At 35.7% G+C, this 12299-nt stretch overlaps 1 protein-coding gene across 2 annotated transcripts; it reads left to right on the forward strand.

The window, feature by feature from the left end:
• Nucleotides 1–475: 475 nt before the first annotated feature.
• DTD2 (D-aminoacyl-tRNA deacylase 2) lies at nucleotides 476–11930 on the forward strand. Of its 2 annotated transcripts, none has more exons than XM_079127238.1 (3): nucleotides 476–652; nucleotides 3705–3774; nucleotides 7060–11930. In XM_079127238.1, exons 1-3 carry the CDS (start codon nucleotides 542–544, stop codon nucleotides 7383–7385), a joined length of 507 nt encoding a protein of 168 aa, XP_078983364.1. In that variant the 5' UTR covers nucleotides 476–541; the 3' UTR covers nucleotides 7386–11930. The 2 variants fall into 2 exon arrangements, with proteins under 2 accessions (XP_078983364.1, XP_078983363.1); XM_079127237.1 differs by having other exon boundaries at nucleotides 509–1041.
• Nucleotides 11931–12299: the final 369 nt, after the last annotated feature.

Here is a 12299-nt window from a genome sequence, read left to right on the forward strand (position 1 = left end):
CATGTCAGTACCTTTTGGCAAGTGTGGAATCAGAATGATTGATAGCATTCTTGATAGAGGAAGCAGCACTGTTTCATTGATTGGGGTAAGAAAAAATCTGAAAGATTTACAGTTTTTAGTTCATCTCTGCTTGCTTTAAGATTCAGTTGATTTATTCTATTTATCTTCATAATGAGCATTATAAGGACTTGAGCAGATATAAAAGTTTTTCGACATCTGGAAGCCTAAGCTTTGTGAGGTGAAAAACGTTTCTGCAAAAGATGTATAGAAAAGAGATCCAGTCGTTTAAAAGTATACACCGAGCGCCTTCTACAGAGTTGGGTAGGTTCTGCCGGGAGACCCAAATACTGTCTTTACAGTCTACCCCATCCGGGACACCCGAGAGCCAAGTAGAAGCCCCCGCCTCCTTCTCATGGGGGCGGAGCCACGGGCGGGAGGACCTGTCCCGTCGTCCCGCCCCGCCCTTCCTGCTAGCGCCCTGAAGGCGGAGCCTAAGCGGCGCGCCGCCTGAATCCCACCGATAGCAGCGCCGACTTGAACCATGGCTGACGGCAGCCGAATACCTCAGGCCCGGGCGCTCTTGCAGCAGTGCCTGCACGCCCGACTACAAGTTCGCCCAGCTGAGGGGGACGCCGCGGCCCAGTGGGTGGAGGTAACGTCGGCCTGGCCGCTCTCGTTATCCTCCGGCGCTCAGGGGCGGTTCTTTACGCGCTCTCTCGGTCACTCGCCCCCGCCCTCACGGGTCTTCCTCGGATCCGGGTTGGAGAGCAGCTAGGTGCCCGGGCTTGTGCTGTGTGCCGCGCAGGACTTCCGGCCGGTGCGCCAGACACTGCCGCGGCGGTCTTCTTGGCCGCGCTTCTCTCTTCTGCCCTGCACCACTGTCCTGGCGCCACACCTTCCGACAAGAGGAAGAACATGTCTCTAGTGGAGAGACCGCGGGAATTTGAGCCTCTCTCGCCGCCACTCTACCTGAGCTCGGTGGACTTTAGGCCTAATTGTCTCAGACGCCCTGCTGCTCGGGCCTGTGCTGGACCTGTTCAAGTGTGTAGGTTAGCTTGCTTTAAGAGTTCAAGATCTACTTTGATTTATGTCCCTGATTATTATGTTGATTATGTCTTGACCTTAGCACAGAAATGAGATTTTTCCAAGACCAGTTCTGTTTCAAGAAAGGTTTTTTGGGGTTTTGGGTTTTGTTTTGTTTTTTTCCCCGTTTCTGGGTGATCCAAACCCTGGCTTCCCCAATGCTTGGGCAAACTTTCTGCCACTGAATTACGATCCCTAGCTCAAGAAACATTTTTTTTTAAATTATTTTAATTTGACTAATTTCCAGTTAAAAAAGATCACTCCTTGTATAATAATATTGCATTGTTATCAAACACATTTCCTCTAGAGAATTATAAAACATTTATGCTGAGTTCCCTCTACTTACATACTTGCCTTTTAAAAATGGCCTATCTCCCATTCCATTGCAAAAACAAAATGTTCTTTAAGTCCTTTGTCATATATGTGGAGTAAGTTGAGATGTAAGGGGGAAAGTCCATAATTAAGACTTTTGGGGCTACTCAGAATCTTTAATGTAGTAACATTTCGTTCACTAATCTGAATTGAATCTGAATTGAATCCCAGACCTAGTCATTATTTTAAACACTACCCTTGAACTATAATATGTTCATGAATCTATTACCCTGTGCTTACTTACAAATACATACGTAAAAAATCCCTGTGTTCTCACCTCTCTTCAGAAATTCTCTTTCCTTATTTTTTATTTTCGTTGTGATCTTTTGTTGAGGTTTTAATTTCTCTTCCATATTGGAAATTTTGTGGGGTTTATATTTATGTATTTTATATTTATATGTAAACACCTATTTAAATTGTTGCTTCCTGGCATGTAAACTTCTAAATTAATCATTTAGAGTTCTGTGCTTCTTACTATTTTATGTTCTTCACACCACATTTTCTTATGCAAAACCAGAGATATTTTATTGCAGCCTTCCAAGCTATCAGTTTGTGTTTATAAACTTTAAATGCAATTTTTAAAGGCTTCCTTCTACTCCCACACACAACTAAATTAAAGAGATGACAAGCAATTATACGGTGAGAAAGCATAAATTCTTACATCTTTCTCACGCCTTCGCTACCCTATTCTATTATCAAAGTTCTTTTTTTTTCTTTTTTAGAAATAGCATTTTTGATGTTGAAAGATTTGAAAGCTGCTTTGCTTGTTCTTAGTTTCATTCATGTACAACCATGCTGTCACAGACTAATGTTTTTCTTCCTGAAATTGAACATTTTTATGCTACCGTGAGAATTATCTGTGCTTTGTTTTTGAAATGTTTTATAACAAAGAAGCTACAAGCAAAGTGACTTTGACTTGAAAAGAGGAATCTATATATCATAACCTAAGATCTGTTATTGGAATAAACAAAAAGAAAATAATGAGGTAATTTGGTTACTGGAAAGAACAGGTATCTGTTTCTGGGAATAATTGGATACTTATTCTGACCTTGCAAGTGTTAATCTATGAATGCTAAAAATTTGGGCTCACTGAAAAGGCTTGTAATAGTAGTGCAGCTTGCCAGCCCCTCATTATGAATTGGATCCCAGACCTAGCATTTCTTAACAATCCTGATCATGGATATGAATTAAGAGGCTCTTGCCTTTTGTTCCAGAAGCACATTTACATTTTTAAAAAATGACTCCTTTTCCCAGTAAATCAAATATGAGCACAGAGCTGCATTTATATTTATATAGAAAACCATTTAGATAAAATATAGAGCCCAGAAGATACAGTTGAATGTTAATGCAATTAACTGATAAATTGAGTCCTATCATTTATAAAACAGTCCTATCTGTAAAGTGCTTTGGAAGTTAAAATGTTAAATAAATTGTTTGCCTTTAAATTTATTTTTATATACTCATAATAAACACAGGTAGTATTTACTATGAACCTGGCACTGTGTTAAGCACCTTACAAATATTAATTCATTTAATCTTCATAATAGCTTCTGGAGTCAATAAGACTTCGGGAATCAATGAAGTTAATACATAGAATCAAAAGTTGAACAGTTCACTCAGCAGCAGAATCAAGTTTCTCTTATGGTTTCCCTCTCACAAGAGCTAATTTTTATATTTCTGATAACAACCAGGTTTGTCATGTAGAAGTTATTGACAAATGTAATTTTCAAGACCTAATGGTTATGTTTATTTAAAGCATTAACAATAGCAAAAAATAATTAGGGTTTCCTGGAATTTATACCTTATTTTCACTATCTATAATTAAGTGAATTAGGGAGAATAGAGGATGATGTGAAAAGACATTAGTTATACTGTTTCTTATTTATCTCCTATCTGATATAATCTGAATTCATTGGTGTTGAATAAATGGGTGGTGCTATACAAATGTTTCTAAGTTTATCAGCCTTACTGGGAAGGAGGCTGACTGAAAGTCCTCGTGATTTTAGTAGAGGTAAATTGTTCTTGGTTGTATTTTAAATGTAATTTTTGGAAAATAAGTGTGGTGACTGAACTTGAAAAATATTATTTTTCTCATATTCATTTGGAAATCAAATCTATTGTAAATCTTAGTTCTCTTCCTTTGCTTTGAACCTCCAAGTTTGTAACAGTTATGATATTTTATTCACTTAATTCTTTATCTCTATGTAGTCTTCTTTCTAATCTGAACTTACTGTGATGATTTCTCATAGGTTCAGAGAGGATTAGTGATCTATGTGTGCTTCTTCAAGGGAGCTGATAAAGAACTTCTTCCCAAAATGGGTATGTGTTTGATTTTTTTTTTTTTTTTTTTTTTTTTCTTTTTTTGAAGAGGGAGAAAGAAGAGCAATAGATATACTAACAAGAAGGAGGAAGAAACAAAATCATTTTCCTCCTGGTGCTGGGGATTGAACTCAGGGCCTTGCACATACTGAGTAAGCACTACCACTCCACCCCACTCCACTACATCTCCAACCCAAGAAGCACAATCTTAAATTGTCCTAACACGTTATTAATTATTCAATTCTGTCTAATGTGGTTGACAAAAAGTCAAGCTAATGAAGGGAATTTTATATTCATATGTCAAACATGTTTGACAACTATGTCAAAGCACAAAAACTATACTTAGAAGTGACTGTGGTGATGGGTGAGGGTGGAAAGCCAATAACTGTAAGTTTGAAATTTGAATCCAAAGGACAATAAGGAAACTTTGAAGGGTTTAAGAAGAAAAATGAGAAATTGTTTTGTCATTCTGACTTAAGGTTCACTTTCTAAAGTTGTTTCATGGAGTTGTTTTGGGAGATTTTATATTGTTTTGTTTTGCTGTTTTCAAGTACTAGAAATTGAACCAGGAGCCTTGCACATGCTAGACAAGCATTCTACACAGAGCTCCAGCCCTAGCCCCTCTCATGGAGTTGTAAATAGATTTTAATCATAATAGCATAAATTAAGTCCACCAAATTCAAGCTGCATTTTGTTTTATAATGATTAAATCCTATATGCTTCTGAATGTCTACAACTGTAAGTTCACATTAAATACATGCAGAAGATTGTGGTGAATTAAAAACATTTAGGAGGGCTGCCATAACTCTTTTAATGAATAAACTAACACGAAGCTTTGTACATCATGATGCTCACTAAAGAGCTATATGACTCTTATTCTGATGATCTGAGTTATAAGGAAAATAAATGCATCCTTTATTGATAGCATTAGTTTTTACTTCCCTATATTCCAAGAGGCATAGTAAGCCAATGTATTGGAATTCTCTTAAACCCCACCTCATATATATTACATAGATTTAGATCTTTCCAATCAAATATTACATCTCATGGGAGTATAACTAGTTATAGCCATAAAGTCTGAGATAGCATATCTAATATAGAGATATGTAGAGTCTTCTTCAATTCATCTTTAGTATAATTGAACTGAGATCCAGGGATGTGTCAGAGCTTTCCATATACATCATTGAAGATACTTGATTGATAACCTGTCTTAGGATCTTTGAGTTTCCAACATGCATTTAATGCATTGTCTCGTTTTAATTCTACTTACTTATATTTGTATTTGTATAGAATTTACTTCCACATACTGATATTTATATACCTTCAGCATTGAATTCCCAGTATTAACCAGTAGAGGGAGGTATGTGGAAGTGTAATAAATTGTATTACATCCTGTTACCTGTTATTCCAAAATTGACTACTTAGTCTGTCACTAACCTGAGGCCTGGATAGCTAGATAGTGATTTTCAGTGGAATGAAGTGCTCTGGAGAGTTACAGTTTCCTTAGAAGCGGTCAATAAGAACTGCTGGCTATATAGCAAAGTTCTATTTGTAATAGACAAAATTAAAGGCATTTAAAAGTAAGTGTTAAGTAAAAATTGAAGGTGCTTAACGCGTGGCTTTGGAATTTATTTGGGTGTTTACCGTGATAGGTTTTTACAAGGTTGATTCCATAATTTTTAGAGTGGGGTCACCATACCAACTCCTTACTAATATTTACTACACATCCTCTAATATTCAAAACCGTTGACTACTGTAAACAGGAAGCATACCTTTTAAAATCTGATTTGAGGGCAGGAATGTGAGGTTTGTAAAGTTTCTTTTATCATTTGTTGTCTTAGAACTTTTCTTTGCAAGCAGAACTCATTTATACCTTTATAGAAGTAGGGAATCACTGAGTATTAGACACTTATTTATTGTTTTGAAAATGGTTAAAGTTCAGGTGTAAAGGCTTTCTAACTGCCAGGTTTTTAGCTACACATAGATATTTAGAGTGATTTTGACACTTATTAGCTATAGTCTCATGAATGCTATAAAATATAATGTTTTTATTGTATGTGTATGAAGATAATGCCCATAGCTATATTTTTGAAACTTTTTCATTTATAACAATTTCATCTGTGTTTCTCCCATGAGGTTTTTTTTTGATTGTTCCATTTTTATTTGATGTTTCCAAATATAAAAAAGTCAAGATTCTTACACCAATTATCACAAATAAGACCATGCTGATCAATTCAGTGTGTACAGCAGTCACTTCTCCCCTTCAGTTGTTGCTGCTCTTTTTACAGTAGTGTGATAGACAGGAAATTGGATCGCATGTACTTGGATGGAAAAAATGTCATCTTTATAAAAACATGCAGGGCAGATTCTACTTTGTCTGCAAGTCAATTTACAGTAATTGCTTCTTTTTCATGAGGGACATGGAACCAAAAAATTAAGTGCCCAGTTTTATTCAGCTACCCCACAAATAAGCACAAATAACAGCCTCAACACTTGGCAAACTTTGGAGGGTTGAGATGGTAGACATTATTCCACTACTTAACCTGGAAATGTTGGCTTTTCAAGTAATCCCATGAGTTTTTATGTTTACAAAATGGTTAGTCTTTACTAATTGTGCCTTTAAGATTATGAAACTATAAAATCAGCTGTTTTGTAATGAGATTGAACCTGGAAGTTTTGTCATAGCTTAAAACTGTAGGTAATTAAGTTTAAAATAATAAATGCAGGTTTTTTTAATTGTAGATGGACACAATACCTTTTTTTATTTATTTATTTTTATGGGGTGCTCTAGATCAAACCCCGTGCCTCATACATGCTAGGCAAGCACTCTACCACTGAACTACAACTCCAGCCCCAGTGCACTAAAATTTTAATTTTGTTACAGAGCAGAATTTGGTGAGAGAAGCAATTATCATGTTCTTTTCCAGTGGGATTTGCCTATGAAATAAAAGGAACAAAGAGGCAAAATCTTACCATGTATTCCCCTGAGACAACAGCATTTGAGGTTTCAGTGTACAGTTAATTCTTCAGAACTTTCTAGATGAACTTATTGTTAGATATACCGTCAAGTCAGATTTAAAACATCATGTAATTTTTTCCATGGAATTTGCTTTATTTTTCATGCTTCAATTATTTAGTGAAACACTTTTAAAAATTTAAATAGAGAGTGGTTTAGGAGCAAGAGCTAACTGGGTTTTCAACATGAGATTTGTTAACTAAAAGATTGATGGTTTTCTTCATGTTTGTTTTTCACTTCAAATTGTTTTACCTTTCTTCCCCATCCAGTAAATACACTGTTAAATGTGAAATTAAGTGAGACAGAAAATGGCAAGCACGTTTCTGTACTGGATCTACCAGGAGACATTCTTATCATCCCTCAAGCCACCCTCGGTGGTAGGGTAAAAGGAAGAAACATGCAGTATCACTCCAACTGTGGAAAAGAAGAAGGATTAGAACTTTATTCCCTATTTGTATCTCTCTGTGAAAAAGAATTAGCTGCTAACAGTAAGTGTGCTGAAGCTGGGGTTGTAGTGGAACATGGCACTTATGGGAACAGGCAGGTATTAAAGCTGGATACCAATGGACCATACACACACCTAATTGAGTTTTGAGAAATAAAAGTTAGTTCCTACAGCTATTTTGTGGTATAAAATGACCTGGACTATATAATTAGATTTTCTTCTTCCCTTTTGTCTTGAATACACTAATGTACAGCATTTTTAAATAAGAAAATCCTGAGTCTATTGCTAATCAGATGACCTTGTCGAGTCACCTAAACTCTAGAGTTCAGTTGCTCTATCCTGCTTCCTCTCCCCCTTCCCCTCAAATATTTGAAAAGTGCTTGTTTATTCACTTGATGATCATTAAAGAAGTCTTTTAAAACATACTTTAAAGATTTCAAGCATTTATTTTGTAATGAAGAAATGTGCACAATTAGGAAAAACACATTTCTTATACCATCAAATTTATGTACTATGTACTAAAAGTCACTGAATGAAAGTTAGGGAAATCTAACACAAACCAATTAGAACTTTGTCAGTTGTGTCTCACTCTTTCAGTTTTCCATTCTTTTTTTTTGTTTTTTGTTTTGGTTTTTTTTTGTGGTGCTAGGGATCAAAGCCAGGGCCTTGCAAATGCAGGGCACATGCTGTGCCACTGAGCTATCCCAGCTCAGTTTTCTATATTTTGAATGAAATAATATGTAACTTACTATTCCTTTTAATGATGTCTATGAAAATATAATATAGAAATGTTATCGTACATTATATTACTTTCGAAGGACAGCTAAATGCTTTAGATTATTTTAATAATCTTTAGTAACCCAAATATGTACAATTATTATTTGTCAATATAGATTTTTTTTAAAGTAAAAAAATCCTTAATTGATATAGGAATCAGGTATAAGACATTCATAGTTGTTTTATTAAACATTCTCACAAAGAGAGATTAATGTTCTGTTTCTCAGTGTTTACCAAAACCATGTATGTCTCAGTTTCTTATCTTTGGTTTCTAAAAAACTATACAAAATTACTGAGTTCATAATTTTTTTTAGGGATTTACTTTCTTGTTGAATTAGATTGCTATACAAGGAAGAAAAAGGGAAGCTTCCTTAGGAAGTTGTTTTTAGTTGGCTTATATTGATAGGTTGTTTTTAATCAATTTTGTATTGAATGATTTGGAACCATTCTCAATTTTTCTGTTAGGGAATGCTGATGTACTAAATATTTGTGCCCTCCTGCAAGATTCATATATTGAAGCCCTGATCCCCATTGTGATAATATTTGGAGATGAGGCCTTTGGAAGGTAACTATAGTTAAGAGAACTTGAAGGTGGGACCATCATGATAGGATTAGTGCCTTTAAAGAGACACCAGAGAACAACCTCTCTGTCCTCTCACCATGTGAAAATGTAGTTAGAAGGTGGTCATCTGAGAGCTGGGAAGAGAGCCCTCTTCAGAATTGATCATGCTGATACCTTGATCCTGAACTTTTAGCTTCTAGAGCTGTGAGAAAATAAATTTTTATTGTTTGTTTAAGTCACTCAGCCTATATTTTGTTGTAGCACCTTGAGCTATGACAATGATGTAAGATAACAACTAACAGTAAACTTTTAAAGACAAAAAAGGAAAATACATGAGAAAGTCAAAGATGAAATAAGTCTGTAAAAGGTAATATATGGTTTTTGCATACTTCTGTGACAGGATTTAATAGGTGTTTTTTTAACAGTGAAAACTAAATATTTCTAATTACCAAAAAGATATTAACTTAAACATCCTAAGTAGTTGCTAAAAATTCCTTTATGTAATAATTTCTCTAGATTTTTGTTCCAAGTATACTTAAAATTCTTATTATCACACAAAATCCCATTTTCTCTCTACCCTTCCTGTACTATTCTATTTTGGAACTTGAGAATCAATAACTGGCTTGATAATGAGCTCATTGTCCTTAACTTTTACTTTATTGATTCACAATACACTTATTGAAATGTAATAAACTATTCATAAACTTGCAAACTCCAATTTTCTCAAAGCTTCTCCAAGGAGATGTATATGTTTCGCCAAAAGATTATATTACCTATTTTAAATCATTTTGATTGTATGTCTAGGTAAAATGCTGACTCATAGCCCTAGATTGCTATTTTATAGTTCAAGCAATTCTCCTTAAAAAACTTGCTTGAGATACTTGTGGAAATAGCAATTTCAAGTACATGAAGGGTTATTAAACACAAGGTTATGTCCAGCTTTCCTTCATTTGCAGGGAGACTACAATAAGAGAGAAAAGGCAAAAGAAATATGCATATGAAAATAACTTCACCTTGACTTTCTGTAGCTCTTCTGACTCAAGGTGCTCAAAAAAACCTTCAATATGTATCTTATTTTATCTTCAGAATATATCTATAATGAGGATAGCACTCCTCATTAAATAATGTCCCCAAGGTCACACAATACATAGGAATAATTTCTATTTTCTAACTTTTCTTGTAATGAAACTTGCTAAAATTGAAATTGACCTTTGGAAAGGCTTAGCATCTCATGGTGGATCATTTAAGGAGTAGCCTATAAATTGGTTTATTTACTAAATTAAGTGCAATAGGGTTGCATCTAATTTAGGAGCCTTCTGCCTCTTTTTTGGTAAGAATTTAGAAACCTCCTGGGTTTAATTATGGAATTATTATATATAAGACAATGGCTATGGCTTTAATATTTGAATATACTCAAATTAAAATGAAATACACTCTTAGCATTCCTTCATTAGTTCAAGTTATAACAAAAGGTGTGCCATTTATAATAATATCTATACTAATGACTTGTCAATTAGTAACTTGTTGATTCTGTAGTGAAAGAATTAAATTTATCAAATATCTAGATCAAATACCATACAATTCTATGCCACTTGTCTTTGAGAATAAGAAATATTGGTGTTATAAGAGAACAATGTCAGGGCTGGAGTTGTAGCTCAGTAGTGGAGCATTTGCCTGGCATGTATGAGTTCAATACTAGGTTCAATACTCAGCACCACATATAAATAAATAAATAATAAATAAAAGATCCATTGACAACTAAAAATTTTTTTTATAAAAAGAACAGCATCATGTCAGATATTTACTCCCTGTGATTAACATTGCAGAGGACCTGTTGTAACTAAGTTTATATAACAAAAAAATTACACATTATCATGAAACTTATACATGATTATGTATTGTCTATGGATTCATTGAAATACAACAAGTTTCTGAAAGGGAAAACCTACTAGAAAAGTAATATTTTCATTCTGAAACCACACCTTGGTGATGAACTAAAATGTCTTTTTTTGTACCAGCAATTAAACCCAGGGTGCTTAACCACTAAGCCACATCCCCCACCATTTTTTATATTTTGTTTAGAGACAGGGTCTTACTGAGTTACTTAGGGCCTTGCTAAGTTGCCGAGGCTGGCTTTGAAATCAGTCCTCCTGCCTCAACCTCCCAAACTACTGGGATTACAGGGGGGTGCCACTGTGCCTGTCTTAAAGTGTCTATGTTGACAGTCTCCCTATTTGTTCTCCTTTCCTCCTATTTCTCCTATCTCTAATCCTTTTCTACAGACTGACTCCAAGGCAGTGTTCTTAAAACAGGTATATAATATTCTGCTGCTTAGAAACTTGTATGACTCTTCTTTATCTTGAGGACAGAGTTTAAACTTCTGAGGTTGGCATCAAGGCTCCCAGTGCAGTCAGTCAGACATAACTATAGAAGACGAAAGTCAGAATCTTGAGAAATAACTATAAAGAAAGGGCAAAGTATGAGAGGCCAGAGGAGATTCTAGAGATATTAGAGAGGCAGAGAAAGAGCAAGAAAAATACATTGTTAAGTAAAGATACTTTCAAGGTGTAAACAGTAACAAAGTTGATGCTAAATACTAAAGAAAAATTGGGTAACACAAGGACTAAGGAGAGACCTCTGGCCCTGGCAGTTAGGTGTTTTCAGAGTTTCAGGGGGATTGGGATATTTTCAGTGGTTAACAGTAGAGATCCCTAATCTTTTCTTCTAGGACAAATTGTCTCAAAGTGTGTCAGTGGACCCCCTGCACCAGTATCACCTGGGGAGCCTGTAAAATGAAGCTTTCAGGGACTGTCCTAAACTCTAGCACATGGTGGCACATGCCTCTGATCCCAATGTTTTAGTCAACTTTTTCATTGCTGTGACCAAAAGACCTGGCAAGAACAATTTTAGTGTAGGAAGAGTTTATTTTGGGACTCAAGATTTCAGCCATCTCAGTCCTTAGATGGCCAGCTCCATTCCTTAGGGCTCAATGTAAGGCAGAACATTGTGGCAGAAGGGTATGACAAATGGAAGCAGCTCATATAATAATCAGAAAGCAAAGACTAAGCTCTTCTCACCAAATATGTATCTCAAAGGCACACCCCTAATGACCCACCTCTTCCAACACACCCTACCCAACTTAAGTTAGCATTCAGTTAATCCCTATCAGAGGATTAATTCATTGATTGGGTTAAGGCTTTCCTAACCCAATCGTTTCACCTCTGAATGTTCTTGCATTGTTTCACACATGAGCCTTTGGGGGAACACCTCACATCCAAACCATAACACCAAGCAACTCAGGAGACTGAGGCAGGAAAATCATAAGTTCAAAGCCACCTTGGCAACTTAACAAGACTATGTCTCAAAAAAAAAAAGGCCAGGGGTGGGGGGTGCTGGGGATGTAGCTGAGTGGTAAAGCACCCTGGATTCAATCCCCAGTACTGCATGGTAGAAGATAGGAAGAATCTCAAGAGTCAAAATGAGTTTAGTCACCAATCTCCCACCTCCCAGGCATTTCTTGCATACACTAAATCCCAGAAACCACTGTTTCTAAGAATGAAGTACAAACTTTTAAGACTGGTATCAGCGTTTTATAACCTGACTCTAGTTCAACTTTCTAATCTTTTCTCCTACTACTCCTGTATAGATATTTTCCAGTATGGCTCTAAGTATATTTGTATCAGGTCTTGCCCTTACCTAAATTGCTCTCTGAGACTGCCCTCTTA

This window comes from Sciurus vulgaris, assembly GCF_902686455.1.
Source record: "Sciurus vulgaris genome assembly, chromosome: 2".
Classification (NCBI taxonomy): Eukaryota; Metazoa; Chordata; class Mammalia; order Rodentia; family Sciuridae; genus Sciurus; species Sciurus vulgaris.

Coding starts and splice junctions, on each gene's coding strand:
- DTD2 (XM_079127237.1), top strand. CDS start 916: ATGTCTCTAGTGGAGAGACCGCGGGAATTTGAGCCTCTCTCGCCGCCA. Junction 1,042..3,704: donor CCTGTGCTGGACCTGTTCAA/GTGTGTAGGTTA, acceptor GATTTCTCATAG/GTTCAGAGAGGATTAGTGAT. Junction 3,775..7,059: donor AGAACTTCTTCCCAAAATGG/GTATGTGTTTGA, acceptor TTCCCCATCCAG/TAAATACACTGTTAAATGTG.